Source organism: Pipistrellus kuhlii, unplaced genomic scaffold (genome assembly GCF_014108245.1).
Source record: "Pipistrellus kuhlii isolate mPipKuh1 unplaced genomic scaffold, mPipKuh1.p scaffold_m20_p_8, whole genome shotgun sequence".
In the NCBI taxonomy this organism is placed as follows: Eukaryota; Metazoa; Chordata; class Mammalia; order Chiroptera; family Vespertilionidae; genus Pipistrellus; species Pipistrellus kuhlii.
The window spans coordinates 48556125-48583911 of NW_023425584.1; the positions used below are offsets into that span (position 1 = coordinate 48556125).

General features: G+C 38.1%; 1 protein-coding gene across 7 annotated transcripts in view; it reads right to left on the reverse strand.

Annotated features, from left to right (window-relative positions):
• The window catches only part of NR3C2 (nuclear receptor subfamily 3 group C member 2), a 286816-nt gene that overhangs the window by 120232 nt on the left and 138797 nt on the right, over positions 1 to 27787 (reverse strand). For 4 of the 7 annotated variants that reach the window (XM_045576264.1, XM_045576263.1, XM_045576265.1 and 1 more), the window contains exons 3-4: positions 21913 to 22017; positions 16049 to 16200 (exon numbers count right to left, since the gene is read on the reverse strand). In XM_045576264.1, the coding sequence (XP_045432220.1) occupies positions 16049 to 16200; positions 21913 to 22017 (257 nt within the window). The remainder of the gene's footprint in view (positions 1 to 16048; positions 16201 to 21912; positions 22018 to 27787) is intronic. The other 3 variants (XM_045576266.1, XM_036424946.2, XM_045576267.1) reach the window with 3 other exon arrangements.

A 27787-nucleotide genomic window follows, 5' to 3' on the forward strand; every position in this document is an offset into this window, starting at 1 on the left:
TGTTGTCACAATGGCACATAAAGTAAGGGAGGTGAGAGTTGCTGTGTACTACTTCTCAGGAGCAAGCCCACAGCTTCTTAGCTGGGGCTGCCAGTGTATTCTGGTTTCTGTAGAGCTGATTTTGAAAGGAGAGAAATTGCTAAGTATCTTTTTTTTTTTTTTACATCAATTATTGCATTCCTTTCTCTTTGAATTTTTTTTTTTTTAAGGATACTTCTGCATTAGGGTTTTGTGGGCAGACATTTAGTAAAATTTTGTTTCATTCTAGGATTAAAATGACTCCTTTTAGAAAAAATTACAGCTTGGGAACTTGTGATCTGTGCTCACAGCTAACATCATGCAGTGAATCACCTTCTGAAAAATAGTATCAAATAGTCTTATAGCTTTTAATGTCACCCATTGCTCTATTTGATAATAAAACAGAACTGCTTTAACAACTGGAAAATCTGCTTGCCCTTAGGTTTACGTCCAATTTCAATGGTATTTATTCTCACCAGGATTCAAGGAGCCTCTTATTGATTTCAAATACAGATTTTATATTTAGTGCCTGGGGGTGGAATCTGACATAAAATTATGGTTCCCCTGACATTGTCTATACTATTCCATCAAGTAACCACTTAGAGCTTTGCATACTCTGTGACATATGTCCAGTCTGACAAATGGTAAGAATACCTTGAGCAGCTATTATTTATTTAATGTCCACAATGTACTAGGTAATTGCAGATTCAGCATCCTATCTTCATTGCACAGCTAGGAATCAGGGAGAGCCTGGAATCTTGCCCCAGATCCTAGGGCAACATTGTGAAATCAAACAAAGGAGTGTGTGGAGTCAGAAAGACCAGCATGCAGTTCCAAACTCTGCCCTTTACTGTGTGACTATGGATAAATTGCTTAATTCTTCTAATTAACTTCCTCATTAAACAAAATAAGGATACTACTTAACTCCTATAGAAACTATATAGAAACCCCCCCCCCCCACAGAATGTCCATTCAGTATCTATCTCACAGTGGGATTTAATAAATATTAACTATGATGAACAGTATATACAGCGACATTAGAATTTGAACACAGACCCTTAAGGTTATGATTCTGATAATAACATGGAACATCTAAACGACATCTGGAAAATGAGATACTATCATCTACTTTAACTTACAATTAAAATTAGGAAAAGACATGTTAAAGAAAACAAAACATACAAAGACAGAAAGTATATTATTGATGGTTGTCAGGGGCTAGGAGAGGTGAGGTCAGGGAGTTTCTGTTTATAAAGTTTCAGTTTTATAAGATGAAAAGTGTTGTGGGGATGGATCTTGGTGATGGTTGCACAACAATGTGAATGCACTTAATTCCATTGAACTGTATATTTAATAATGGTAAGATGTAAGTATTATGTTATGTGCATTATACCACAATAAAAACAAAACAAAATAAGCATTAATATTTATTAGACTGAATCTGGAAATACTGTGTTTAATGGAGATTTTGTGTAAGAAATAGAATTATGTCATGTCAATTGATGCAGAAAAAGCATTTGACAAATCCAACACCCTTTCTTTTCTTTCTTTCTTTTTTTTTAAAATATATTTTTAATTGATTTTTTTACCGAGAGGAAGGGAGAGGGATAGAGAGCTAGAAACATCAATGAGAGAGAAGCATCGATTAGCTGCCTCCTGCACACCCCTACTGGGGATGTGCCTGCAACCAAGGTACATGCGGAATTGAACCTGGGACTCTTGAGTCCACAGGCTGGCTCTCTATCCACTGAGCCAAACTGGTTAGGGCCCAACATCCTTCCTTGATAAAAACTCTCAGTAAAATGGGAATAGAGAGATCATACCTCAACATAATAAACATTATATGACAAACCTACAGCCAATATCATACTCAATGGGCAAAACCTAAACTTATTTCACCTCAGGACAGGAACAAGACAAGGATTCTCACTTTCACCACTCCAGTTTGACACAGTATACTCAACTAATATTTGACAAAGAAGGCAAGAGCATACAATGAAGTCAAAGCAGTTTTTTAAATAAATGGTGCTGGGAAATTTGGTCAGATACATGCAAAAAAATGCAACTAGATCACCAACTTACACCATACACAAAAACAAAGTCAAAATGGCTAAAGGATTTGAATGTAAAACTGGAAACCATAAAAATCCTACAAGACTCCCTAGGCAGCAAAATAGCAGACACATATCATAGCAGTATCTTTACAGACACAGCTCCTAGGGCAAGAGAGACTTAGGAGAAAATAAACAAATGGGACTACATCCAAATAAAAGCTTCTGCCCAGCAAAAGAAATTGTCAACAAAACAAGAAAGTCCACTGCATGGGAAAACATATTTGCCAATGATATTTCTGATAAGGGTTTAATCTCCAAAATTTATAGAAAACTCATACAACTTACCAAAAGGAAGATAAACAACCCACTCAAAAAATGGGCAAAGGATCTAGATAGACACTTTTCGAAAAAAGACATACAGAAGGCCCAGAGACATGAAAACATGCTCAAAGTCACTAATCATCCAAGAGATGCAAATCAAAACAACAAGATACCATCTCACACCTGTCAGCATGGCTATCATAAATCAACAAAAGCCAAGTGCTGGCAAGGTTGTGGAGAAAAAGGAATGCTCCTGCACTGCTGGTGGGAATGCAGACTGGTTCAGCCACTGTGAAAGATAGTATGGAGTTTCCTCAAAAAGTTGAGAATGGAGCTCCCATTTGACCCAGTAACCCCACAGCTGGGACTATATCCCAGGAAACCAAAAACATCAATCAGAAAAGATATATGCACCCCTGTGTTCATCATAGCCATCAGCAGATGAGTGAATTAAAAAACTATGGTACATCTACAATGGAATACTATACCGCTATAATAAAGAAGGAACTTTTACCATTTACAAAAGCATGGATGGAACTTGAGAGCATTTATGCTAAGCAAAATAAGCCAGTCAAGAAAGATAAATATCACATGATCTCACTCACATATGGGATATAATGATCAAGGTAATTTGATGATCAAGAATAGATCCAGAGACAAATGGTATGGGGGAGGTTAGAGAGCAACCAAAGGACTTGTATGCACGCATATTAGCATAACCAATAGACACAGACATGGGGTGGTGAGGGCTTGCCCAGGGTGGGAATGACTGGGGAGAGTGTCAATGGGGAAAAAGGAGACATATTTAAAACTGTAGACAATAAAAAATAAATAAAAAAGAAACGGAATGATGAGCTATTTCACATCTGATAATAAATTTCATTATGTGATCAATAGGATCAAACAGTAGGAAGACTATCTTGTGTTTTACTTGTCTAATATACAATAAGTCATTGCCTGGGATTGATTTCATAATTAGTCATTCAATAGAAATGAGTAGGTATATGCAACATATTCTAGAAACCTGAATCTAAGAAAATCGCTGATGTCCTTATTTCAAATGATGTGAAAGAAAGCAGAAAGCCCTTTCCATAATTCTGTATGCAGCAATTTCTATTTTAAAAGAGACTGGTCTACAGTAGGCTGCACAATTATTAACAGACACAATCTCTCTGCACAATAACATTCCCTTTAAGTAACTGCTTTTCCCAAAACAAATTACTGTGATTTACAGTAGAATGATGTCCTAATGCAATAACTAGAGGAAAACTATTTCATTTTTGTGTTGTTACATGTTTAAAAATGTTCATTAATGTCTCAGCTTAAATCTTAAACATATCTCAGTAACTGTAAAAATATTTAATATAGGGTTGATTTTTAAAAATTTTTTATTGAAAAGTACTACAGAGACAAGTATCTGGAACAATATAGTTATGTAGTTCAGTTAGCAAGTGAGAATCTTCAAAAAAAATTGTAATCATGTACCTGGAGGATACTTAATTAAAAAAATTTAAAGGGAAAGTTGTTTTAAGGAATTTCATATGTAAAACATTTAATATTTCTATAATTATTTCTTCATAGTGTTTTTTATTAATGCCTATTAATGCTATTTAGAATTACTAATTATTTTTAAATTGTAATTTCCAGTCATATTAGATGGAAGGAAGGAAGGAAGGAAGGAAGGAAGGAAGGAAGGAAGGAAGAAAAGGAAGGAAGAAGAAAGGAAAAAGTTGGGACAAGCGAAAAAATTAGTATTTATGCAATAAGCTATGGTAAAGATAAAATAGAAAGTGTCATCTGCTTTGCTACATAAATGAAGAAACAGACATTTCTGTTACATTTATGATGGGCTCCCCTCACTACTAGAGGGACAAATTGCTTGATTTTTCAAGTAATTGAAAAATTACTTTAATTTTCTGATTTGTTTTACAAATGGTGAGTAAATGGCTCAATAGAGGTCAATTTTTGCTGCTAAAATAATTTTTTTCCTTCCCATCCCTTCCTTGTGAGTCACAACTATAAATTACAACTCAGTCTAATACAGAAAATAGCTACCAGTACTTGAAAACTCCAATTTTCTGCATAGTAAACTGAGGTCAGCAGCGAGACTCTGTAAAAAGGGAAATTTATCCTGGTTCCATTTTTCAGCAACTTGTACTGCTTCACTGGAAAAGTTGAAGTTAATTGCTAAGGCTCAATGCGATTATTTCTGCTTTACAGCTAATTTTCAAGATGCAGTATATAATTTTTAAAAAAACCATCAACAAAACTTACACTGCTTGAAATGAAGTAAGGGGTGGTCTGTGGAATCCCCGTGCTTTCTCGTTGCTGGGAATGGACTGAAGCACACACACCCAGTGTCTCCTACGTAGCAGGCTCTCAGCACATGTTTATAGAATCGAATGACGGTGCCTGGTTTCTGTTTGATTCTCCCCTATGGGCACCTGTGGGGAATTTCCCTCCCATTTTCAATGACTACTTCATACCTAAACGGCTCTGACCCTGCCGGTTCCTTGCCTCTTCATTTGTCTTCTCAGCACCTGTTCCTGGCTCAATTCTCCAAGTTCTGGACCTGGATTTTTAGGTGTCAGTAACATCTTGTCTATTATGCTTTGTGTTGTGAAACGATGGTCAAGTTAGGCAGAAGTCAGTTATCTCAGTATTTGGGAGATATACCATAAATATTTATTTATTTTAAGTATCACCAATTATAGTGTCTAAAGCTCTTCAAATACATCTAAATCCTCATCAGAAAACTCAGAAATACATTTAATTTTAAAAATGAAAAGGAAAAGTTGCTTGAAGGAATTTTTTTTACCCAATTCTATTTAATAGTGGTATTTAATAATGTCTCCATCTCTTCTTCTTTAAAAAACAGTACTTTTTTATTTTTAAATATATTTTATTGATTTTGTACAGAGAGGAAGGAAGATAGTTAGAAACATCAATGAGAGAGAGTCATCAATCAGCTGCCTCTTGCACACCCCCTACTAGGGATGTGGCCGCAACCCAGGTACATGCCTTTGACTGGAATCGAACCCAGGTCCCTTCAGTTCCCAAGCCGAGACTCTATCCATTGAGCCAAACCGGTTTCGGCTAAAAACAGTACTTTTTAAGGTTTCTAATTAATAGCTATTAATACTCTTCATTCTTTTTTCTCTTTTGGAATGCAACTTCAGTTTGTATTGGTTAGTAAAAAACAAAACAATTATTGCTTATGTAATGTGAGCAATATCAAATTGCTGAGACTGGTTCAACTGGGAAAGTGCAGTGATGCAGGCTGGATGAGAAACAGTCAACCCAGACTCATTCTGCACTGGTTTTCCAATCAAGTCCTTCACCCAGAATGGGAGGGTAGGAGAATAGAGCGTGTTTGAAAAAATTTGGTACAGTTAATTAAAAAAAAAAAAAAAAAGTAAAAAATAGTTGCAACCTTCCAAATTGTTTAAGATGCAGGAAAAGCATGAAAACTGTCTTTGTTCTTTGTCTGGTTCTATTTCCAGGCAGATTAAACTGGAAGGTTTCCCCATCGCAGCCCTTTGGTACAGTACTCAGGCAAGATACAGACCTGCTTAAACCAAGGGAGGAGGAGGTCAAAATTCCAAGCCTGGCCTAAAATAATATAAGCTTTCCTTTAATATTTACTGTTTTTTTTTCTTCAAAATCAAATATTTAACATGAACATAAGGTAGCTACAGTTTAAATTTTCCACATTTTCTTGAGAATAAGAGCATATTGATCACATTACTTCCTAAAAAGGGGAACATTCTTTAAAAAACATGTTTGTAAAGCAATCCCTTATCGTTTATAAAGCAGTTCAACATATGGGTACAACTTTTTGACCTCTTAATTCTGAGAGATGGATTGAGCTGATACTTTTAAGATTTCTCTATGTGTATCGTGGAAATGGGAACAGGCATTCAATTATTTGAAGTCTCAGAATGAGCAGAGTCATTCTGGACTGAAGTCCAGGCTGTCTGACCCCCAAGGCCAATTCTCTCTCTATTCACTATACTCTACATAAAATGACTTTAGAACCTATGTTGGTTCTTTTTAAGGTTTATTAGTAGAAAATTCTTACAGTAAGTGTTAAATTGTTGGGAAACACCCAAGAAACCTTTCACTAAAATGTTAGCAGATAGTCAGTATGGCTTCTAAGATGGTGTAGTGACTCTCCCAACTCAAGTCCTGGTTCTTCCTTCCAAATTGGAGAAAAAATGAAAAAATAAGAAGGGATTAGGAGGGAGAAGAAGTATTTACTTCTTTTTCACCAAACTATATCATTTTAATTCTACTAAAATGAATACAATTTAATGGGCCTGTGTTTTATTTATGGTGCTGTATGTAAGTATGAATTTATGTTAAACTTCATAGGAAAAATATCACCCAATTGACTCCTCAGCTTAGTTGCTATAAGTAACTTTAATTCTTATTGACAGTTATGATATCCTTCCAGATTTATATTATTTAACCTTTTGTTTTATTTCATTTGCTTTACTTCTTGTTTTTACCATTAGAAAAACAAACAAAATATTTATGCAAAGTGCACTGGGTTGTCACCAGTGACTTAATGAAGCCTTAGCCTTCTACCTGTTTGGAGAAAATGCATTCTCCAGAACTAACCCACCTCCAGGCCTGCCGATTCTTGCTCCTCTCAGTCAGGCCTCCCACCGGATTGTAACCAGGCCGGCCCTTTCTCTCATCTCTCACCCAGCAGCCCACCCCAACTCTCTCCTCCTCCTATAGAGCACCCCCTGCTGTGAGCCCCTGCCCAGCACCAAGAGATAGAAATACCACCTAAGCCACTGCGTCCAATCTTTCCACTGTAAAGAACCTTATAAAAAGATTTGCTGTGTTTAAGAGAAGGGCTGAGATTTCTCATTCCAATATGAGGGCCTTACCCACTCTGCCCCCAGTGTCTTTGTTCAGACACCGCCTCTGCCTTTGGGCATAGGCCAGCTCTAGCCAGGCCAGGCTTTCCCTGAACTGAGCCTGCGTTAGCCTGTGGACTCAGGCTCAAAGCCTCCCCTTCCCATTCCTCCTACGTGCCTCCTCCTCCTCAGCCTTCCAGAGCTCTATCTTGGCATTTGATTGCAGTCAGTTTAGTGATTTTTTCATTTTTGGTATCAAATCACTCTCAAGAGGATCAAATCCTATAAATTGCATGATCCGATCCTAATTACACTAGAAGTACAAAAGCCACGAGAGCGACAGTCGGCATGAGGCAGACAGCAGAAGCGGAAGGGTTAGTAGCGCTCAGGTTTGTTTGAGGCAGACCATTGTTGCAATGGTCCTCTGAGCCTGATAGGCTATGTTTAATTTTTATCACACATAGGAAATGAAACACAGGAAGATAAAAGTTTTAAATACAGCTTAAATTAATATCAAGATGTTAAAGATGGTAATGGTAATATTTAAAAAATATGGAGTTCATCCCTGAAGAAAAAATAGAGACTAACCAATTTCTTTCCCATTAGGGCCACAGAAATTTGAATTAAAGTTTTAAGTTGGAATGGCTAGAAGTTAATTATTTAGAGTATAGGGGGATTACTGTTAAATTATAATGTGCTCTTCATAAGTGTTAAAAAGATAAGAGACATTGCCCTACTTTTTGATGGGTAAAAATAGTTGGGATTTGATATGACTCTGTGAGGGGCAGTGTGGCTTATGTGTTAAGTACACAGAGTCAGAATTCCTGGATTTCCTGTGTCCAAATCCCAGCTCTGCCACTTCTTTCGACCCAGGTGACCTTGGACTAGCTCTACCTGCCTCAGATGACTGATCTCTATCATAAGGATAGATAATAATCCTAGCTATTCCATAGAATTATTATGAGGAATAAAATGAGAATATACAAAGTTCTTAGCATAATGAGCCCCAAAATAAGTACTCAGATAGTCACAAATATTTCTATTAATCGTAAGTGGTAAATAGTCATAGCATTAAGCCTTGTTTAAAATAGTCCATATTTCCCTTGTCACAACTACTTAGAGAGTTCAGATAGAAAGATAATACCTTCTAAAATTCATAAAACATTCAGTTTTATGAAGGCTGTTATGAGGAGTAAATGAGATAAAGCATGGAGCACTTGGCCCAGCGTCTGGCATCTAGTAACTGCTCAATAAACAGCAGCTATTTATTAGTAGAGGAGTGGGTGAGTCACAGAATAAAACATTTATTTAGCTCTGCTCCTTACGATAAACAAACGATTCCATTAGTACCAGAGAGACTTACTTTTTAAATTTCAGGTTCTAGTTCACATGGAAAGAACACACATTAAAAATACAGTAGCTCATGAACATTTTCTTATCAACAGACAATCTCATAAACTAGTTTGCAAGAACACTGTAGGTCAGGTGACTTGTCATTGTCTTGGGTTTGGCTGCTAGAAAGCTAACAGCCAAATCAGTGGCCGATCTCTATAAAAATCTCAGAGCATTTATTATCTGTCAACCCTGTTCCTGGCTCTCTATTTCTTACTTGCTCTCATTGTCCCTTTGCTTGTTTTTCATATCACTTATTTTAAATTTTATTTTGACTCAAGTAAAGCTGTTGACTGCTTTTGGATTTTTTTGTAGGTTGTAAATAAACACATATACATGGAGAGTAACTCTTAAAAGGATGTACATGCTTCTAATTTATATTTTTCAAGTTTGCTATGTGAAGTGTACCTTAAGTTAAAAATTTAAGCTACAAGAAATTCTCTTTGGATAATGTCTATTTATTTTTGGCTCAAATGTCCCTACTTCAAAACATTTTCTAATCAATTATGTCAACATATTTTCTACGTCAGAGAAACAGTGACAGCAATGAGGGCGAATCCCATCCATATATGTAAATAGTTATCAAGCTATCATTCAACCAATGTTGTCTGAGCACCCGTTACATGCTTCCATCAGTTTGGTCGTGGGCACCGGACTGGCTAAGATTCAATAACAATCAAGACTTAATGAAGAATAAAGACCAAAAGCTGGGAATGGAAATTCCACAGATGCAATACTGTCTAAACTTCAGCTAAACTAGGAATAACCGGACCAACTAAGACTTTTCTGTGTACAGCTTGGAGAAGGAAAGGAAGATATTCACACACACACACAAACACAGTGTTCTAGACATATGTCCTCTAAGCTTCTAACCTTGTCTCTTAAATACCCATTTATTGGGCAAACTCATTTACTCTCATGGATGATGATTCCAAAATCTTTCTTTTCGATCTTGCCTTGCTCCCCCTGCTTCAGAATCACACATCCAACTTCCTGTTAGACACACTTGACTGTCCTATAGACATTTCAAAGGCATTGTCCTAAACCAAAGCTCATTTGAATCTCCTTGATCTTAGCAATGCTTTTTCCTCCTGTTGAACTTACCAACTTTTCATAGACAACATGAGTAACTCTTCTTAGGCTTAATATTTCCACCACCTCTCACTGGAATGTAAGGCTCCATCAGAGCAGAAATCTTAGTCTATTTTTTTTCCCACTTGATCTTTACCCAAGATGTCCCTAAGTCTGCCTAGAATGGTGCCTAGAATTTATTCAGGAGACACTGAATAAATGTTTGCTGAATAAAAGGATCTTTGCTCCCATGCCCCCAGAGTAGCTCCCATTCCAGTCTTCCTGATCTTAGCAAAGACCTCAGCAGCCAAGCCTGGGGAATCTTCCTAGGTTTTTTTTTTTTTTTTTTTGCTTCTTCACTTTCAATCCAGAACTGCAAATGATACTTCCCAGATAGTCTTATTCACTGTCTCCCCTCTTTTCTATGCCTAGACATTTCTTCCTCAAATGATTTAAAACAGCCCCTATAGGTGAGCATACCTCCGTGCAGTCAGATATTAAATGCAAAGTGGAGCTTACCATTCTGCTGCATGAAAACATTCAGAGGTTATGTTTTGCCAAGAGTCCGGGACCTGGACCTCAGCTGTACCTTTGGCCTCATCTTCTGTCACCTCACACTGCAAATTTTCACAGTGGAAACATGAAGTTGCTTCCAGTGCCCTGTGCAGACAGCCTGTCCTTATTCCTCTCAGCACTGCCAATTCTAATCTCTCAGGATTCAGTTTGGGGGTCAATTCTTTAAGAAGCCTTCCTTGACCTTCCAGGTTGGCCTAAATGTCTTGGCTCTGCATGTTCCCATAGTAACCAACTGAAGGGTTATAAAAATTCTGAGCAATAATTTAAAATGAATACTATAGCCTTATGCCTATGTAGGGAGGAAAGGAGTGCTTGTAAAAATGACAGTTTTAATCTACTGGGTAGGTATTTGTTTAGGCTCTGATGGTAAGTAATTAGAAAAAATCAGGATACCTGGTTCCTATATTCTGGTAAAGGAAAAAATACTTAATCTTTAAAGTGTTTCGCGAGAAAAATGTAACCCAGAACAGCCTTTGGTTCCCATCTCTGACTCAACAGCTCTGCAGCAGTGACAATGGACTTCGATGTCCATTAGCTTCTGATACATGGTTCATGGGGACACTGAGGGCTGGATCACATCATAAAGCAAAGACATCTATTAATATACATTCAGTTATTTCCTTGCTTTATCATTTCCTGAATTTTACATTGCCGATTAGAAAGAGTTGGCTACATTTCAATTATTATACAACCCCATCCGACTTAGCTGGTGTCCACTGAGTTTAAGTTCTCCTATTTGCAGCACAATTGTTCTGTCAGTCCTCCACACCTCCCACGTGCTCACGCTCCTTTCATCACAGGCACACACAGCAGTGATAGGACAACTGGGGTGTGTGACATGGTGAGATGCAGTTCTCTGGGCCTTTTCAGTTGACTCATTAACTTTAGAAAAGCAAAGAAAACTATTCATTTACCATTACATTTTCTTAAAAACATGTTCCCCATGGAATAATCAATCTACAATGTAAAGATTTGTTTTTAGCCTCTATACTATGAACTACATGCAACAGGAATGAGGTACAGGATCACAGACTGGTTGTCTTAAACTACCACCTCTATGTGAGGAACTCTGAGATTGGTCTACAATTATGTTTTAAAGCAATTTCATTTCGGGAGGTAGATTTATAAGTCTCTCACTTAAAGGGAAATGTCAGAGTTGGAAACTTACATGCTACAATTTGGCTAGCCTTAACAAGCTCTGGCCTCTTTAGTCTAACAGGTCTGCTTACAGATATACATACACAGTTGACTTTACATAATAATGAACTCTTTCTTTTACAGCCTTATAACTCTTCAATGATTTGTGGTGGCTGTGTCTTCCAGATACAGCTTATATACTTACTATCCCAAAAGGAAAATAGGTTATAAAATACGATAGTGTGCTGAATGTCGTCAGTTCTGTTCATTGAGGGATCACAAAGTAAAATACACATGAGATGAAACACATGGCAATTTACAGTTAGAGAAAGACTGAGACAGTAAAAACTCTAGACTAGAATTACATGTTACAGATTAGAAGTCAAAGGGCTTGCATAAATTCTAGGGGCAGCTTCATTGCTCATTTACTGATTTTTTTTTTTTTTTTTGGGAGAGACGTCATTTAGTCTTGATTGTTTTATGCCACAACCTCAAAGGGTGGCAGTATGGATAAAATAACATATTACAGGAAAAATGAAAATCTAATGAAGAAAAAATGAAGGGCTTACAAGTGAAAACCCAACAGTGCAAAATCACTGTGTCATTTACAGGATCTCTCTGCACAGACATGACCAGGAAACTTTAGCATTTTGTTCTTAGAAAATAATAAAGATCTAGTATTTCAAACTCACAACTGTAAAATTTGCCTATCTTTTCATGTAATTTTTCATAGCAATGTTAAGATAGGGAAATATTACATTTACCATTTATATTCAAAGAAACAGAGACCCAGATAAATTAAGTAACTTTCCTTAGTCTTACACCTAATGAGTGGCAGAACTGGAAATTAAAACTAAGTCTTCTGACCCTCATGCCAGTTCAGTTTCCACCACAAAGGAGAACTCAATTTAATGATAATACACACACACTTTTTTTTTCCAGATAAAAAAGGTCCTGACAATACTTCAAGGCAAATAAGCAGGTAAAAATTTAAAAGAAATTACAAACTTCCATTTGTAAGGTACAATAACATGGCTTTTAACTGGCACTATTGCCAAATGTATTCTAATGAGACTTCTGAGTGTTTTTATATTAAATGCTTAAGAAGATAAAAACTAAGTACACATATACACTGAGTGGCCAGATTATAATGATCTCTGAATACATAATAATCTGGCCACTCAGTGTATTTGCATTTCAAATGGGTACGAAAAGTATTCTAGATTTTTGGTGGAGATCAACCACCTATTTGCCCTGAGCTTTCTATCAGCCAGTGCAAAGGGGAAAACTAATTAGGTGCACGATTTGTAGTATCTTCGATATCAAATAAATGAGGTACTCAAGAGAAGTACACTGAGGGGCCAGATTATTATGCGTTCAGAGATCATAATAATGTGCCACTCAGTGTATGTCCCATTAAACAGAACATATAACATAATTTACACTAAAAAATGATTTGTCGTCTCCCTACACAGTCACCACTATGCTATTACCAAGTTTTACAGTGCTGTGTTTGGGCATAAGGCCTAAAGCCAATAAACTCAGAGCTCTGACTATGATGTGCTTCCTCCTGTCTCCTCAGAGAAAGAGGTGTGTGGGGAAAGCCTTCAAAAATAAACTAATTTCAGTATTGTACAAATTAACTTTTCCATTTTCTTGAAATAAGCCTCTGGTAACAGCACCCACCTTTTCCTAAGAAAAATGCCCTTCCCACACTCAGTCTAGGAAGGAAGTTCAAGTTGGCTGACTCCAGCCAGAACTAGCTTATTGGATCACTGCATTCCCCAGCCACAGTGATTACTTTGGAGTGGAACGTGTGAGTCAACTTAAATTCAATAAGGGGTTTTATGAGAACTGCTGGGAAAAGAAAACCTCTTTTTGATGGTGATCTGATGGCAGTCTCATCACAAGGACAGAACTTGCATGAGAACACAGCAAGAGCAAAGTCTAGCAATAGAGAGAATGGGACTGAGTCTAATGACCTGGCTTCAGACCATGGCTTGCCTGAAGCCACACCTATATTAGGAAAAGTTGTATGGGACAATAAATTTACACTGGTTCTCAAGCCAGTTTGTGTTGAATTTTCTGTCCTTTGTTACACACAGACCATCTATGGAGAAAGAAATATGGAACTCATATTACCAATTAAGTGCTGGTTTTATGGATTTTAAATACTTAATAAAGTAAATAATGTAAAATCATGTAATATCAATTCAATAATACAAAAGCAATCCAAGAAGCAAAGAAATAATTAAGCAGTCAGCTTTTTCATCCTAGAATTAAGGATATTACCTTATGATCTCTAGCAAAACAAAGATGAAACATTTGAGTCATTTATGCTTACATCTCCAAAGCATCCATTTATCTCTCAGAGAACTGCCCTGAGAAATAAACCTGCTGGATTCTTCAAGTTGAAACTCATTAATGAAAATAAGTGTCAATCCTATCTAATAGAAGAATGATATGCAAATTAACCACCACTCCTCTACAACCATAAGCTATGCCCACCAGCCATGCCCACCAGCCAATCAGAAGCAAATATGCAAATAAACCCAACCAAGATGGCTGTGGCCACAAAGAGCAGGAGGGAGGCTTGGGTTTCCCCAGCAATGGAGAAAGCCAAGCTTTCCACCTGCCCTTGCTGGCCCAGGCCTCCACTTAAGGCTACAAAGTTTCAATTATAGAAGATACATAAGTCCTAACAGAAATGGCTGCCACCACAGAACAAGCAGAAGGCTTGGCTCCGCTCCAGGCTACAAAGTTTCAATTGTAGAAGATAAGTAAACCCCAGCTACCAGGGCCTATGCTTGGGTTGCCAGGGGGCGTGGCTGGCCTGAAAACCACCACAGGCCCCTTGCCCAGGCCGCCTCACACCCCAAGGAAACTTCCACCCTGATTCGGGACATCCTTCAGGGCAAACCAGCCAGCCTCCACCCATGTACCAGGCCTCTATTCTATCTAATAAAAGAGTAATATGCAGATTGACCACCACTCCAACACACAAGATAGCTGCCCCCATGTGGTCAAAGATCCTGCCCCCATGTGGACACAAGATGGCCACCACAAGATGGCCAGCAGGGGAGAGCAGTTGGGAGGGACCAGGCCTGCAAGGCAGGGCAAGTTGGGGGCGATCAAGCCTGTAGCGGAGGGCAGTTGGGGGTGACCAAACTGGCAGAGGAGGTAAGTTGGGGGCGATAAGGCCTGCAGGGAAGGGCAGTTGGGAGGGATCCAGGCCTGCAAAGGAGAGCAGTTGGGGGGGGGACCAGGCCTGCAGGGGAGGGCAGTTAGAGGCAAACAGCCTGGCAGGGGAGCAGCTAGGCATCAATCAGGCTGGCAGCAGAGTGGTTAGGGGGTGATCAGGCTGGCAGGCAAAAGTGGTTAGGGGCAATCAGGAAGGCTGGCAGGTGAGCAGTTGGGAGCTAGCAGTCCTGGATTGTGAGAGGGATGTCCAACTGCCCATTTAGGCCCAACTCCCATGGGATAGGGTCTAAACGGGCAGTCAGAGATCCCTCTAGGAGTCTCAGATTAGAGAGAGTGCAGGCTGGGCTGAGGGACACGCCCCAGCTATAGTTATACAATAATACTTTTAACTAATAGCAAAAATTCTACACTTCGACCAGCCATAGCAGTCAACATTAATAAAATCAACTGGCTTAAGTCTCTAGTTAATCAATTGCTTATAAGTGAGCGTAAGAAGGCAAAATTAACTAAAAGACTGTTTTTCCTTAGGAAGTAGTATTACTTGGATAGAAGAAAAATTCATTTTCAAAATTTTCATTTAAATAGCCATTTGGAAACCTTCAGTAGGAATAAAAGTAGGACTGAAACAAGGTCCTGGCATCTGAAATCATTCTGCATTGAATACAACCTAAATTACAGAAGTGATCCTCATATTAATGTTTTAATATGCCATATATATACACACACACACACACACACACACACACCCAGTTGACCCTTGAACAACATGGCAACATGTAGTTTGAACTACACAGGTCCACTTGTTGGTGGACCTTTTCCCCAATAAATATTATAAATGTATTTTCTCTTCTTGACATTTTCTTTTGTCTAGCTTACTACACTATAAAAATGTAGTATATAACATAAAAAGATATGTTAATTGACACATTTTTATATTATTGGTAAGGTCAGCAGTGTCAATTAGTAATTATCTTTTGGGGAGTCAAAAGTTACACTGATTTTCAACGACACAGGAGGTCAATGCCTTAACCCCCAAATTGTTCAAGAGTCAACTTTACAGAAATGTAGAAAAGGCAAAAATTATGTTTTTTGTGTGTTCTTACTAAAAATGCTCTTTCAGATTATACAAATGAAATTTATGACAGAATTATTTTTCTATGTCTCACTGAAAAACAGATAGAGAAAAACAACCAACCACACACACAAAAAAAAAATTCACAATTTCAAATCATTCCCATTAAATATTTCTTAGTGGAAAATCTTGAGGTGGATTTTAGAGAAGGCATTATTACTATGCATTACTGACAGGTCACATCAAAATACTGTTTGCATTATTTCCCAGTGATGCTATAGAGTAAACTGTGCAAGTCTACACGCTAGAGAAAAATGTGTAAAAGGAACACCCACATGAACATTTACCTTCCACTGCTCTTTTGAAGAACACTTTGCAGCTGCCACAGGTTACCACCCCGTAGTGGCAGCCTGAGGCCTCATCCCCACACACCAAACATATCTTGGAAGGTCTTGAGGATCCAGTAGAAACACTTCGTAAAGTAGAGCTGGGGGAAGAAAGAAAGATTTAAATAACTATACTATAATGACACCTTTGATATGCTGTACAGCTTAGGTCAAACGTTATCATAAATCATGGTTCCATAGAATAATTCAGTATGTACTGGTCACATATAAGGACTTACACAATGAAGGTAAACTCTATCAGTGGAGTCATGCTATCAACCATTCTGTAGAGCAAAGCCTCTTCTCAGTATCAAGAAATAATAAACAACCACCATTTAAGTTGCTTTCTTCCTGTCCCTGTTTTCAAAAAAAGTTTACCAAAAATTTACCGTATATTCAAGGTGGACAGGAAGAAGAGTCTTGAGCTGAGTCATCATGAAAAGTATTTTTTGGCATCAAAGAACAATTATAATATTTCTCAACTCTCTTCACCCAGACTCACATTATATATCTCAATTATGCCAGTTTAAAAAAAATAAACACACAAAAAAACCAACTCCTCTTTCCAAAACAATCCACTAAAATTAAAAAAAAAAAAAATCTTGTTTCTACCGCCAGCAATTTGACCCCTCCCTTGAAGCTTCTGCATTTTTTCCATATTACCTTGCTTAGGTATATTCCAATTACCTCATTTTGCTTACTAGTTCAAAGGGACACAGTCAATATATTTTTAAAGCCATATATGGTAAATAGCTCAAGTATCTTTCAAGTAAGAAACTGATAGGTTCTGGGCAATAGCTTTTAGGGGCAAATGTAACCCTTTAAGCAGCAATCTGTATAATATATTTAAAAAAGAAAACATATATATATATATATATATATATATATATATATATATATAGTGTAAGTTAATAGCACAGTCTGAACAACACATTTTCAATTCTAATAAGGAATCAATTCTGTGACTGTTTAGATGTGCATTTTTTTTTCAATCTAGCTACCCATAGGTGCTGAGTAAAGTAATGAAAAAATAAATATATAAAAAACCACCCAGGTTGTCCTCTAAGATAGTGGGTATGTGGACCAGTAGAGTCCGTGCCATGGTGTGGGGTAGTGTGGTGGCACGTGTGGGCTCAGCCTCCACGCCGGAAAGGGTGGGAACAGACTAGTCAGAGAACATTTCCGGAAAGGTGACAGCAGCCCTGAGATTCAGAGCAGCACCAGATGACAGCCAGACCAGGAAAGAGGACAGAGGAAGCAGTAAGTGTGATGGCGCAGAGAAATTCTAGCTGGACATGCCCAGAAAACTCTGGGTGGATTGTTATGTCACCGCCTCCACCTTCCTGTAGGGCATTTGTGTTCATGTGAACCAGTAGGCATGTGGTTAAAACAAAAAAAACAAAAACCAAAGAAAATATACCAAAAGGATTGAATAGTTGCGATACATTATTTCTGGGTTTCAAATTAGCAGAAAATGTAATAATATTGCCGTGATATTTAAAACAACAACAACACAATTTTAAATGTTTAAACTCCAATTTCACTAGAAAAAGATGAAGGAACAAACTACTCAGCTGCTCAGAGCACTGTAGCATGACCAGCTTTCTAGAAAATGACTTCTTAAATCAAGGGCTGAAACAATGTTTTCCAAAGTTGTTTCTCCTTCTGAGAAAAGAGCTTTTTATTATTTTTATTACTGTCCTTTGACTTCTTTATGGCATTCAAAACATTCCATTTCAGCACCAGTGCCTTCTTTAGCATGTCAGCCAGTAAAACTCAATCCATACTCTGACTACCTCTCTTACGTTTCACAGGAAAACACGACTTTGTAAACATTCAAAATTTAAGTTAAAATCATCATTAAAGTGTAATTATGTGTGTGTGTTTTTCTCACAACTACAAGCATACATGCGGTTTGTATTTAACATTCTTGTGTGCCTTGGTTTTGGTCCTGATACTTAATAGTCTTCCCTTCAGTCTTTGGCACTCCCTCTTCTATTCAAACTCACTCACTTGGTGATCTCATTCCTCTCAGCTCTAAATATCATCCATTTACCTTGGACTTCCAAATGTTTATCAGCAGCGCAGACTCCTCCCTGGAATTTGAGACTCATTCATGCAACTGCCTGTTGGACGTTTCCGATATGCACCTCAAACTTAATATGTGCACAACTTTGCTGACCTTTCTCTGCCTCCAAACCTGATCTTCCCACAGACTTGCTCAACTCAGTTAATGACAATGGTTATGGGATGAATTATGTCCTCACTCAAATTCCTATCTTGAAGTCCTAGATCCTAGGAACTCAGAATGTGACCTTGTTTGGGAATAGGGTCATAGCAGATACAATTAGTTAGTGACAATTAATGAATGAGGTCATTCTGGAGTAGGGTGGATCCCTAATTCAATGTGACCAGTGTCCTTTTTAAAAAGGGGCAATTGGGACACAGACACACACACACACACACAGGGAAAATGCTATGTGAAGATGATGAAGGCAGAGATGAAGCCAGGGATGCTTTCACAATCCAAGGGCTGCCAGAAAATACCAGAAGCTAGGAGAGAGGCACAGAACAGATTTTCCATCACAGCCTTTCAGAAGGAACCAATTCAGCTGACACATTAACCTTGGACTTCTAGCCTCCAGAGCTACAGAATAATGAATCTCCCTTGCTTTAGGCATCCAGTTTAGATTGTGGAATTTTGATATGCAGCCCTACGAAACTAATACAGCAACTTGGACTCACCCCTGACTCTCCTTTCTCTCACACGGCACATTCAATCTGTTATACTTAATCCACTTTACTCTCAGAATACATCCAGATTCATTTCACTTCCCACAATTTCCCCTGGTACTACTCTAGTCCAAACTATCAACACCTCCTAGCAGATTTTGTTTCTCATCGCCCCCTTTCTCCCATGTAATAGAAATGAACCTTATTCACTCATTTGCTCAAAACCACCCACGGACTTTCCCTCACACTCAAAGCGGAAGCCAAAGCCATCTCTATGACCACAGGGCCACAATCCGGCCCCTGAGATGTCTCTGATCTCTCGCTTACATATTGCACAGTGGCCTCCTTACTAGCCTTCAAAACACAACACCTCAGTGCCTTTGCACTTGCAAACCCCGCCCCCCCACACACTAGATATTCACACACACACCCTATATCCACACAACCCCCGCTCTCATCTCCTTCTGGGCTTCATCAAACAACACTTTCTCCATCAGGACTTCTTCACTGACCACTCTACTGACAGACCCCTTCCTTCGGCAGCTCTCCCTCTTACACGTTCTGCTTTAGTTTCCTTCTTGGTACATATCACCATCTCACATGTGGTACAGTTTGCTTCTTCTGGTTTTTTATTGTTGACCTCATCACACAAGAAAGGAAACCCAACAGGGGCCAGGGTTTTCTTTGGTGTTACTCACCACTGTGTATGGAACTGTACCTGGTACCCAACAGGCACCTAAGAGACACTCAACTAAATGGGCGATTTCCACTAAGTGGCATCATCACAGCAATCATCATAAAACCCACCACGGCATCAATTCTGAAGGCGCACTGCATTCCTTACATAAAGAAATGTGATTTGTTTTTAACTGTCTGGAGTATGACATGTAGCAGAAACAAAGTAAGAGCAATTGAAGAGAAAGTCTACGTATAAAAAAGGTGAGAAATCCAAATGAAAGCAACATATTTGCTTAATTATAAAATTAAAACAAACATGGATTATTTTTCCTTCTTATTCACCAACGTATTTCAATGACAAAAAGGGAAAATTTGCTCCTAACTGCCTTTCATCAGTGCCTCCTTCAATTTCTGGAACATTCTCCTAATGCCTCCTTTATTTTATAGTCTCTTATTTTCTTGATCACCAATACAGACTTTCTTAGGAGTTCTCCTCCTTTTGACTGTCTTTCTTCTTTCTACATTCTATCTCTTAATGACCTCTTTCACCACCCAGCTCAAATAGCTCTCCTGGTGACTAACTTTCCAGATCTTCACACCCAGCTCTCGCCTCTTCCCCATGTTCCAATGTCATGTTTTCATGACCTTTACAACAACCTCTCTGATCCATGTTTTATCAACTTCTGGAAGACTACTGCCATCTTGCTAGTCACCAGGTTCAAGCCTTAGACCCCCTCCTTAACTATCACATTTAATCAGTCACCAAGTCCTGAGCACTCCAGCCTTGCACACTCTGACATAGCTTTCACCACACAGGTGGTACACTGCTTCAGGCTCAACACCTCCAAAGGACTCTTCCTTAACCCCAGCCTCTCCTCACTCCATTCCATAGTGGCAGACAAATGCGTGTCCCGCTAAAGAGTTCTGACTCTATTGTTTCTCAGCTCAGAAATCTTCAATCGTCCTTACCAAATTCCATCATAGGATAACCTTGGTAGCACCTTTAATTACCTCCTCCTAATCACCTTTCTCCTGCAGGTCCTCTCCTACTGCCTGACCTTGTGCTCGTCACACTCCAACATCCCTGTCAAGGTGTGGATGCCACCATATACATATTGGAAACCCTGTCCATCCTTCATGGATCTGTAACATTCTCCAGCAGGGAGCACCACTGTCCTGTTGCCTGATTCATTTGAGCATCTGGCTAATGCCTCCCCTCCAGCAGTCATCACTTTTTCCCTTTACATTAGTGACCTGGGCACTTATCCTAATTCCTTGAGGGCAGAAACCATGTCCTATGCATCTCTGGGCTCTCTGCTGCCATTAGGGCAGCACTGATACTATTTATTGAATGAATGAAGCTGCACTCCTAATCGCATTACAGTAGAACATAAATTTCTAAAAGGAGATTTTATAGAAAGTCAGTTAATCAGGCCAAGGTTACAGGTTCAATTCCCATATGGTTCATTTTACTTTGCACAGAGGAATGAAAAAAAAAAATCCAGGGACACAGACTATTCTCAAAAGCTCAGCCAGCTGTCTCATGGACATACACATTATTATCACACGAGAGTCCACAGACTGTGGGTGGGGCGGGAAAATTCCAGTTTCTACTGACATCCTACCATGTAGTTATCTTTGAAATTGATTGACCTGTAAGGATTTTACTTTGGCTGCTGTGTGGAGAACGGACTGTAGGAGTGGGTGTGTTGGAAGTGGAGAGATGAGACAAGATCCTAAAGTTATCCAGGCAGGAGATGAGAATGGCCTTGAGTACGCATCAAGTAGTAACAACAGTGAGAAGTGGCTACAGTAGGAATAGGTGTGTGTGTTTTTTTTTCTTCTTCTATTTTTTTCAAGCAGATAGCATTGAGAGGGCTTGCAGGAAATTTGCACAGTAGTGCTATTAATTAACATGCAAAATTGGGGAGTTTGTTTTGAACTTGTTAGTGTTAGAACACTATTGCAAAATATTTTTGTAAATAAAATAACCATAAGATTAAGTTACAAGCTACCCAAAGAAAGCACTTGGGGCAATATATACCAGTTTTACTTAAGCTCTCTAAGCCAGTTTCCTCATCAGTAGTGATAACAAAGGTCCTACCATACAGGGTTGCTATAGATTAAATTATTCACTATATGTAAGAGCCCTGAGAACAGTGTCTAACATATTAAATATTCTTTACAATATGACAATTATTAGAATTACTGTTGTATCTGTAATTCTTAACAGTGACTGCCATAATTGTTAAACTGCAGGTAATTCTACCTTTCCATATTATATTTTATATGTTGCTTTTAATTTATATAAGCATATAGAACATTGGAAAGCACCAGAAGAAAAGGGTTTTAAAAATATACTATGACATAGTGGTATTTCAACAGCCATAGTGTTCACTTACTGTACAGGCAATGTTTTGTGTGGATATGATTTGAGCATTTCTGGTAAGAATTCTGGCTCCCCTGGTGTCTGCAGAGTATAGGTTTGGAACAGCCACATTAAATCACTAGGATAAACAATTATTGAGGTTCAAATACATACTCTTCTATATAAAGAACACTAAACCTAAGAAACATGAGAATTTGGAGAATACTCAATATAAAAAAATTCACAATATAAATCAATGTTTAACAAAAACATTTCTTATTTTACCCACACATAAAAACAAACAAACAAAAAAACCCCACAAAAAACCTCGTTGGTATTATGTTTGCTGATAAGTGAATCATTAATGTTTTAGGGGACAATTTCTCACTCAATAAGGACCATCATCTCAAACCCAATTAATAAGGCACCACAGAGAGGAATTAAAGAGCTGGCACTTATTGTAATAATCTTAGCTATATGGGTAAAGTTATAACTAAAGTTAGCAGATACAGAAAATTCAAGGACATAACTGGCTTGGAAAATATAATTTAAAGCACAGCAATGGCTGATTAGTCTTTTCCAATTTACTTTCTTTGTTTGCTTTCACAACAGTTTATACCATTAATAATATTTATTAAAGTGGCTCTGTTTAATGAGGTATGTACTTTCTACACTAAATTTCACTTAAATGAATGCAATTTGACCATCAAGGACTCAAAGTTATAATTAAGAAAGCAAAGCTGCAGCCCAGCAGATAAGTATCCTGACACAGAGCTAAAAGAAAAAAAAGGGGGGGGGGGGCGGGGCAGGGGGAATACTTTCTATCATAAGAAAATGAAGCCCACACTAGTATGTGTAGAATTTTTCTTAAAAATATGGATCTATGTTAAGAGGTCATTCAAATAATGTTTTCTCCATAAACATAAGCTATGGCTAGAGAGGTGAGCATTTGATAAAATATGTAAAATCTATTTTTTTGGAAAATATGCAAAAACATTTAAATCTAAATGTTTTTTAAAGAAATATTTTTATTGATTTCAAAGAGGAAGGGAAAGGCAGAGGGAGACAGAAACAACAATGATAAGAGAGAATCACTGATCAGCTGCCTCCTGCAAGCCCCCTACTGGGGATTGAGCCTGCAATCCTGGCATGTGCCTCGACTGGGAATCAAACCCTTATCTCCTGATTCATGGGTTGACTCTCAATCCACTGAGCCACAGTTAAATGAATTTTCTAACAAAACAAGGGAAATAAACAATTTAACTACTAGGTACTTTGTTACTAATGAGTTGTTTTAATCAATCTATTTTTATTAAATGCAAGCTATGTGAGATTTCTTCTGAGACTACAAGGATAACAAATGGCCTCTATGCTCAATGAGTTTACAGTACAGGAGGGAAGCTAAGACCTGGAGATTGGTAAATATTAAAGTCACTAAGTGCTAATCACCCATAGTTTAAAATAAATCAGAATTCCAAGAAAGTCTGATAATTTGCAATTGAGTTGAAGGAAAGTTGTGTGGAGGAACAGAGCAATGGAATTAGTCCAGACCATGGCAAATGCTCTGGGATCCATCAATGGATCAGCCGCCCTCCACAGGCATGAAAAATGGTCCAAATCACAGAAGGTCTCTGACACCAGCTGAAGTATTTTGAGATAATTCTAGGATAATCTAGTGAGCAACTGAAAATGTGGCAAGGAAAATGAAGAGAGATAGGTAGAAAATTTAGCACATTAAAGGACATAATTAAAGTTATTGATCACAATTTTAAATACATGCAATACAGACAAATGAAAGCAAAAGGGTCTGATGAACTGCAAGACAACTAACTTGACCAAATAGGGAAAGCGCAAACAAACAAACAAACAAAAACAACAACAACAAACCATGTACTATAAGAGAGAGATTGGGACTTACCTTTTATGATAGATTATTCTTAGAGAACAAAGATTCTAGATTTTATGCATGGAAAATGAATGGATGAGCTCACTGAGGGAAAAGTTTAAATAAGGAGAAAACAAGGTAATAGATAGAAATATACAGAAAACTAGCATTTCTGCTGAGGTGGTGTCTGGGCAGGGGGAGGGATGAACTCACTCGTCAGTCTAAGGAAGAAAAACCAAAGAGGCAGGAAGGCAAGATAATGCAGAATCTTGGAATCAAAGGGATGGGTGAGAGATTAACAGTGTCAAATGCCACCAAGAGGACAAGACTTAAGGCCATTGGCACACCTGACCTTAGCTATGGTCATTTTTATGCATATATAAGATTCATATGTAAGCCATATTAAAGTGGAAAGCACTCGCCATCTTTTTATTAAGGAATTTCCATATTCAAGGAAGTTGTCTTCATAAAACTATATCTAGCATTACCGTTTAAGCATATGCAGTCTCAAAAAAAAAATCTAACATCAAATCATCTCCAGAAACCTTTATGGAGCACGATATGCCAATCAGTGGTTGCTAAGACAATGGCCAAATATGGGTGCTAAAAAAAAGCCTCTACACTCTAATTTGCCCGTGCAATCATTAGCATGTGTGAGTATATTTATATACATTAGTTGGTTAGAATCCTCTGAGAAGGAATCATGAACTTACTACATCATCTGTGGGTTAGCACGTTATAAAGTATATTTTAATGACAGTGACTTTTGAAATGTCCTATATATACTAAACATGATTTAACTTTCCCGGTGAAGAGTAACTCTCCTTATGTTAAGATGTAGACATAGATGCTAATTCAGATGGCATGAGATACTGAGTGCTGATGGGTTCTAGTTCTAACTGGGGACCTTGAACCTGAGTGATTTAGAAGTTACTAATTTCAGCATGTTATTTGTTTACCATATTTTCAAAAAGTTGATCTAAAATATGCTGCACCATGGCCTCTCTGAGCTACAGAATATGGCTTCTCTCTATCAATTTAATTAATGAGTCAAAGCTCCAAATAGCTTTTTCCCTGATGGTTTTCCTGCATTCCAGAAATAATGCCTTTACTGCCTCTGGTACTGCTCTCTGATTCCCAAACTCCATTCTCACTGCTGCTGGCTGACTCCTACATAAAGTCACAGGGGCTTTTGTATCAACTCATACCCTCCTTTCTTCCTGCCTTATACTAAGTCTGTTCCTGTAGGATAAAGGGATAGTGTTCATTATTTCAAGAATTTACATGTGAGAGGTTTAGAGTAGCCAATTCCAAAATTTATAAATGAAGGACATCAAGGGCAATGTCATGGTACTTTTGTCAACATTGACACCTACCACATTTACTTCAGACTTACTTCAACTCTGACTTTGAGTAGAGTTATCACCTTCAAAAATTAAACACGGCATCTTAATATGACAAATTCCTAAAGAATGCTTATATTAAAGGGGTTAAGTAAATCTGTTCATTAATACTCAGTTTTTGAATAATCAATGAGCTATCACTTGAGAGAAAAACTGTGGAGGGAAAATCCCAAGTTAGAAACTTATTTTCTTAGGGTTAATTCCATAATTGTGAAATAATATCAGAGTTTTCCGGTCAGTTTAAAACTCTGAAATGATCTTTCAGTGAAGGTATAAAAATATCTTTCCCATTCACACATTAGCTTCCAAACATGGCCCTTTTCAAAATATCAATGAATTTTTCAAGTCACCCACAGGGTATTCTAGATGGGAGCCTCCCGTATAACCGTGCACACAAAACAGCAATGGATGCTCATCCTGCCTAAAGGCGGCCTCACTTGCACTGGGCTCTGGCTGCAGGCATCACGAACAGAATGGCTTTGTCAGAGCTGCCAAAGGCCGCTCAGGGGCAAGGCCAGCCTCACTCGGAATCTCGGGAAATAAGGTCTGCTTGCACACACACTGAAGGGGAAACACGTATGCTCACACATACAAAAATCTGCAGGGTCAAGAGCTGCTCTTCAGGCATTTTTCATAAAAAATTCCCTCTGAAGAAAAGGGCAGCGGCTTTCAGCCAGAGCAACCAGAGGGCACTGGAGTCAGTAGATTTTAGATGACTTAAGTTAAATTCAGAGGTACTTTTTCCACCTCACATGATATCCTCCAGCACGGAGGAAGCAATACTGTATGTTCCATCAATGGCTGCCTATGCTTACCGGTGAAGTGCCCTACAGTGCCTCCTTTTCAAATTCTCCTGCTAACGCACAGGTTGGAGGATTAAGTCACATAGGAAATTGCTTACTGTTTTCCTTCTGCTTTTGATCTGCAAAATCAGGACTTGCTAAGGTTTCTTTTAACCTAGCCTTTGGCATGAATGACAAAACCAGGGTCTGCCCTAGAACAGCATTTAAAATTAAACTCAATGGGATGACCACTCATATTCCGTGGGCAGAAGCATGCTCTGCTAAGGACGGGGTCTCAGGCCTTCAATGCTATTCAGAGGGCGGAGGTGCTGTTATCCTCACCTCCCACCGCTGAGTTCCTTCCACCACCACCTTCTCCACCAGATGTGGCTATTGTTTTTAAAATTGTGATTGCTGTCATATACTATCCTCATTTTTTTCTGATCAATTTCATTATTCATATTAGATTAAAAAAATAATTTAATAATCCAAACTAGGTATTTACGTTCTGAGTTGGTGTGAATAGAACAATGAGAGGATCCTGAGTACTTTCTTGGAGGTCTTTATTTTTCTTAGGGTTTGAGGTTTGGGGATGTATCTTCAATTTCCTCCCACTAAAAATATTTGAAACCTAAGGTTTTAGAAAGGGTGTTCGTTGGCTATCAAACATTGTACACACACTTGTGCTAAGACACAGCCACTAACGAAGTGCTGTTCCATGAGCCCAGTCCAAAGGTACATAAAAACGCAGTCCTTATTTTATTTCATTGGTTACCATCTTTGTCAGATATCTTGAACTCTACCTTACTTTTAAGAAAAAAAAATTAAGAAAAGGAAATATCTACTGAATACTCTTTCTCTTCCTCATTCCCTTTACCTCTTTTTCACCTCTCTCGCCCTACTTCCTGTTCCACACTCATCCATATTTTGGCTTTGAGGAAAAAAAAAACAACACAAAAAAACCTACCACTATTATTAGAGGCATGGGTATTCCTTATTAGCGCAAACATTAAAACTTAAATATTTCTTTTAAATTAAAAGGACCAGATAGGTATTTGCTGGCAGTCAAGAGTGGAAGAACAAAGAACTGCTCAGGACCCATCTTTTTCTAGTTAGTTCACTTTACCTCCTTCCTCATCCTGTCTCTGTAGCTATCTGGATACTAAGGGACAGAGACAATTCCTCCAAATCTCTCTCCCAGTCGTGTGCTGATGAGCAATAACCAGGTGCTGAAACACATGTTTTATCTCTCTTTTACTGAATACCATTCCTGAGCACCTACTACTGTTCTAGGTCTCTGACACATATAAGCTAACAAATACACTAAAGTCCTATACAACTGGAGGTCATATTCTAGTGCCAGGATGGGGTGAGGACAGAAGTACAGACAAATCCCTACAGGAAAGTAAGAGAATATTAATATTTTAATTTCTGAAACAATTTTTCTCACTCTTTCAAAAAGATACCAAGCCTACTTAAAACAGCTCTTAAAAACCAAGGAAAACCAAATCAAAAGTTCTAGATTCAGATAATGTGACTTCTGTTTCTTATCAATGAGATGAGAATCTCAGAGATGAATTAAAGAAAGTACATGCTCCCTAGAGTGTTGACCTCGGGATTTAGATGCCGACTTTTACTGCTTAGTCCCAGGTAGTGTGTTAGTACTTAGAAAATACAATTGTTGACTTACACCAAAACAATTCTTATCATTTCCCTGACATTCTAAAAGCAATGACAGAAGTTTTCTCAAAAGTTTAAAATTCAAGTTAGGCTTTTGCCTTTGGAATAGATCTGAGAAAGATGAAAAAAATATTTTAAAAAAGCAAATGGCACAGATAT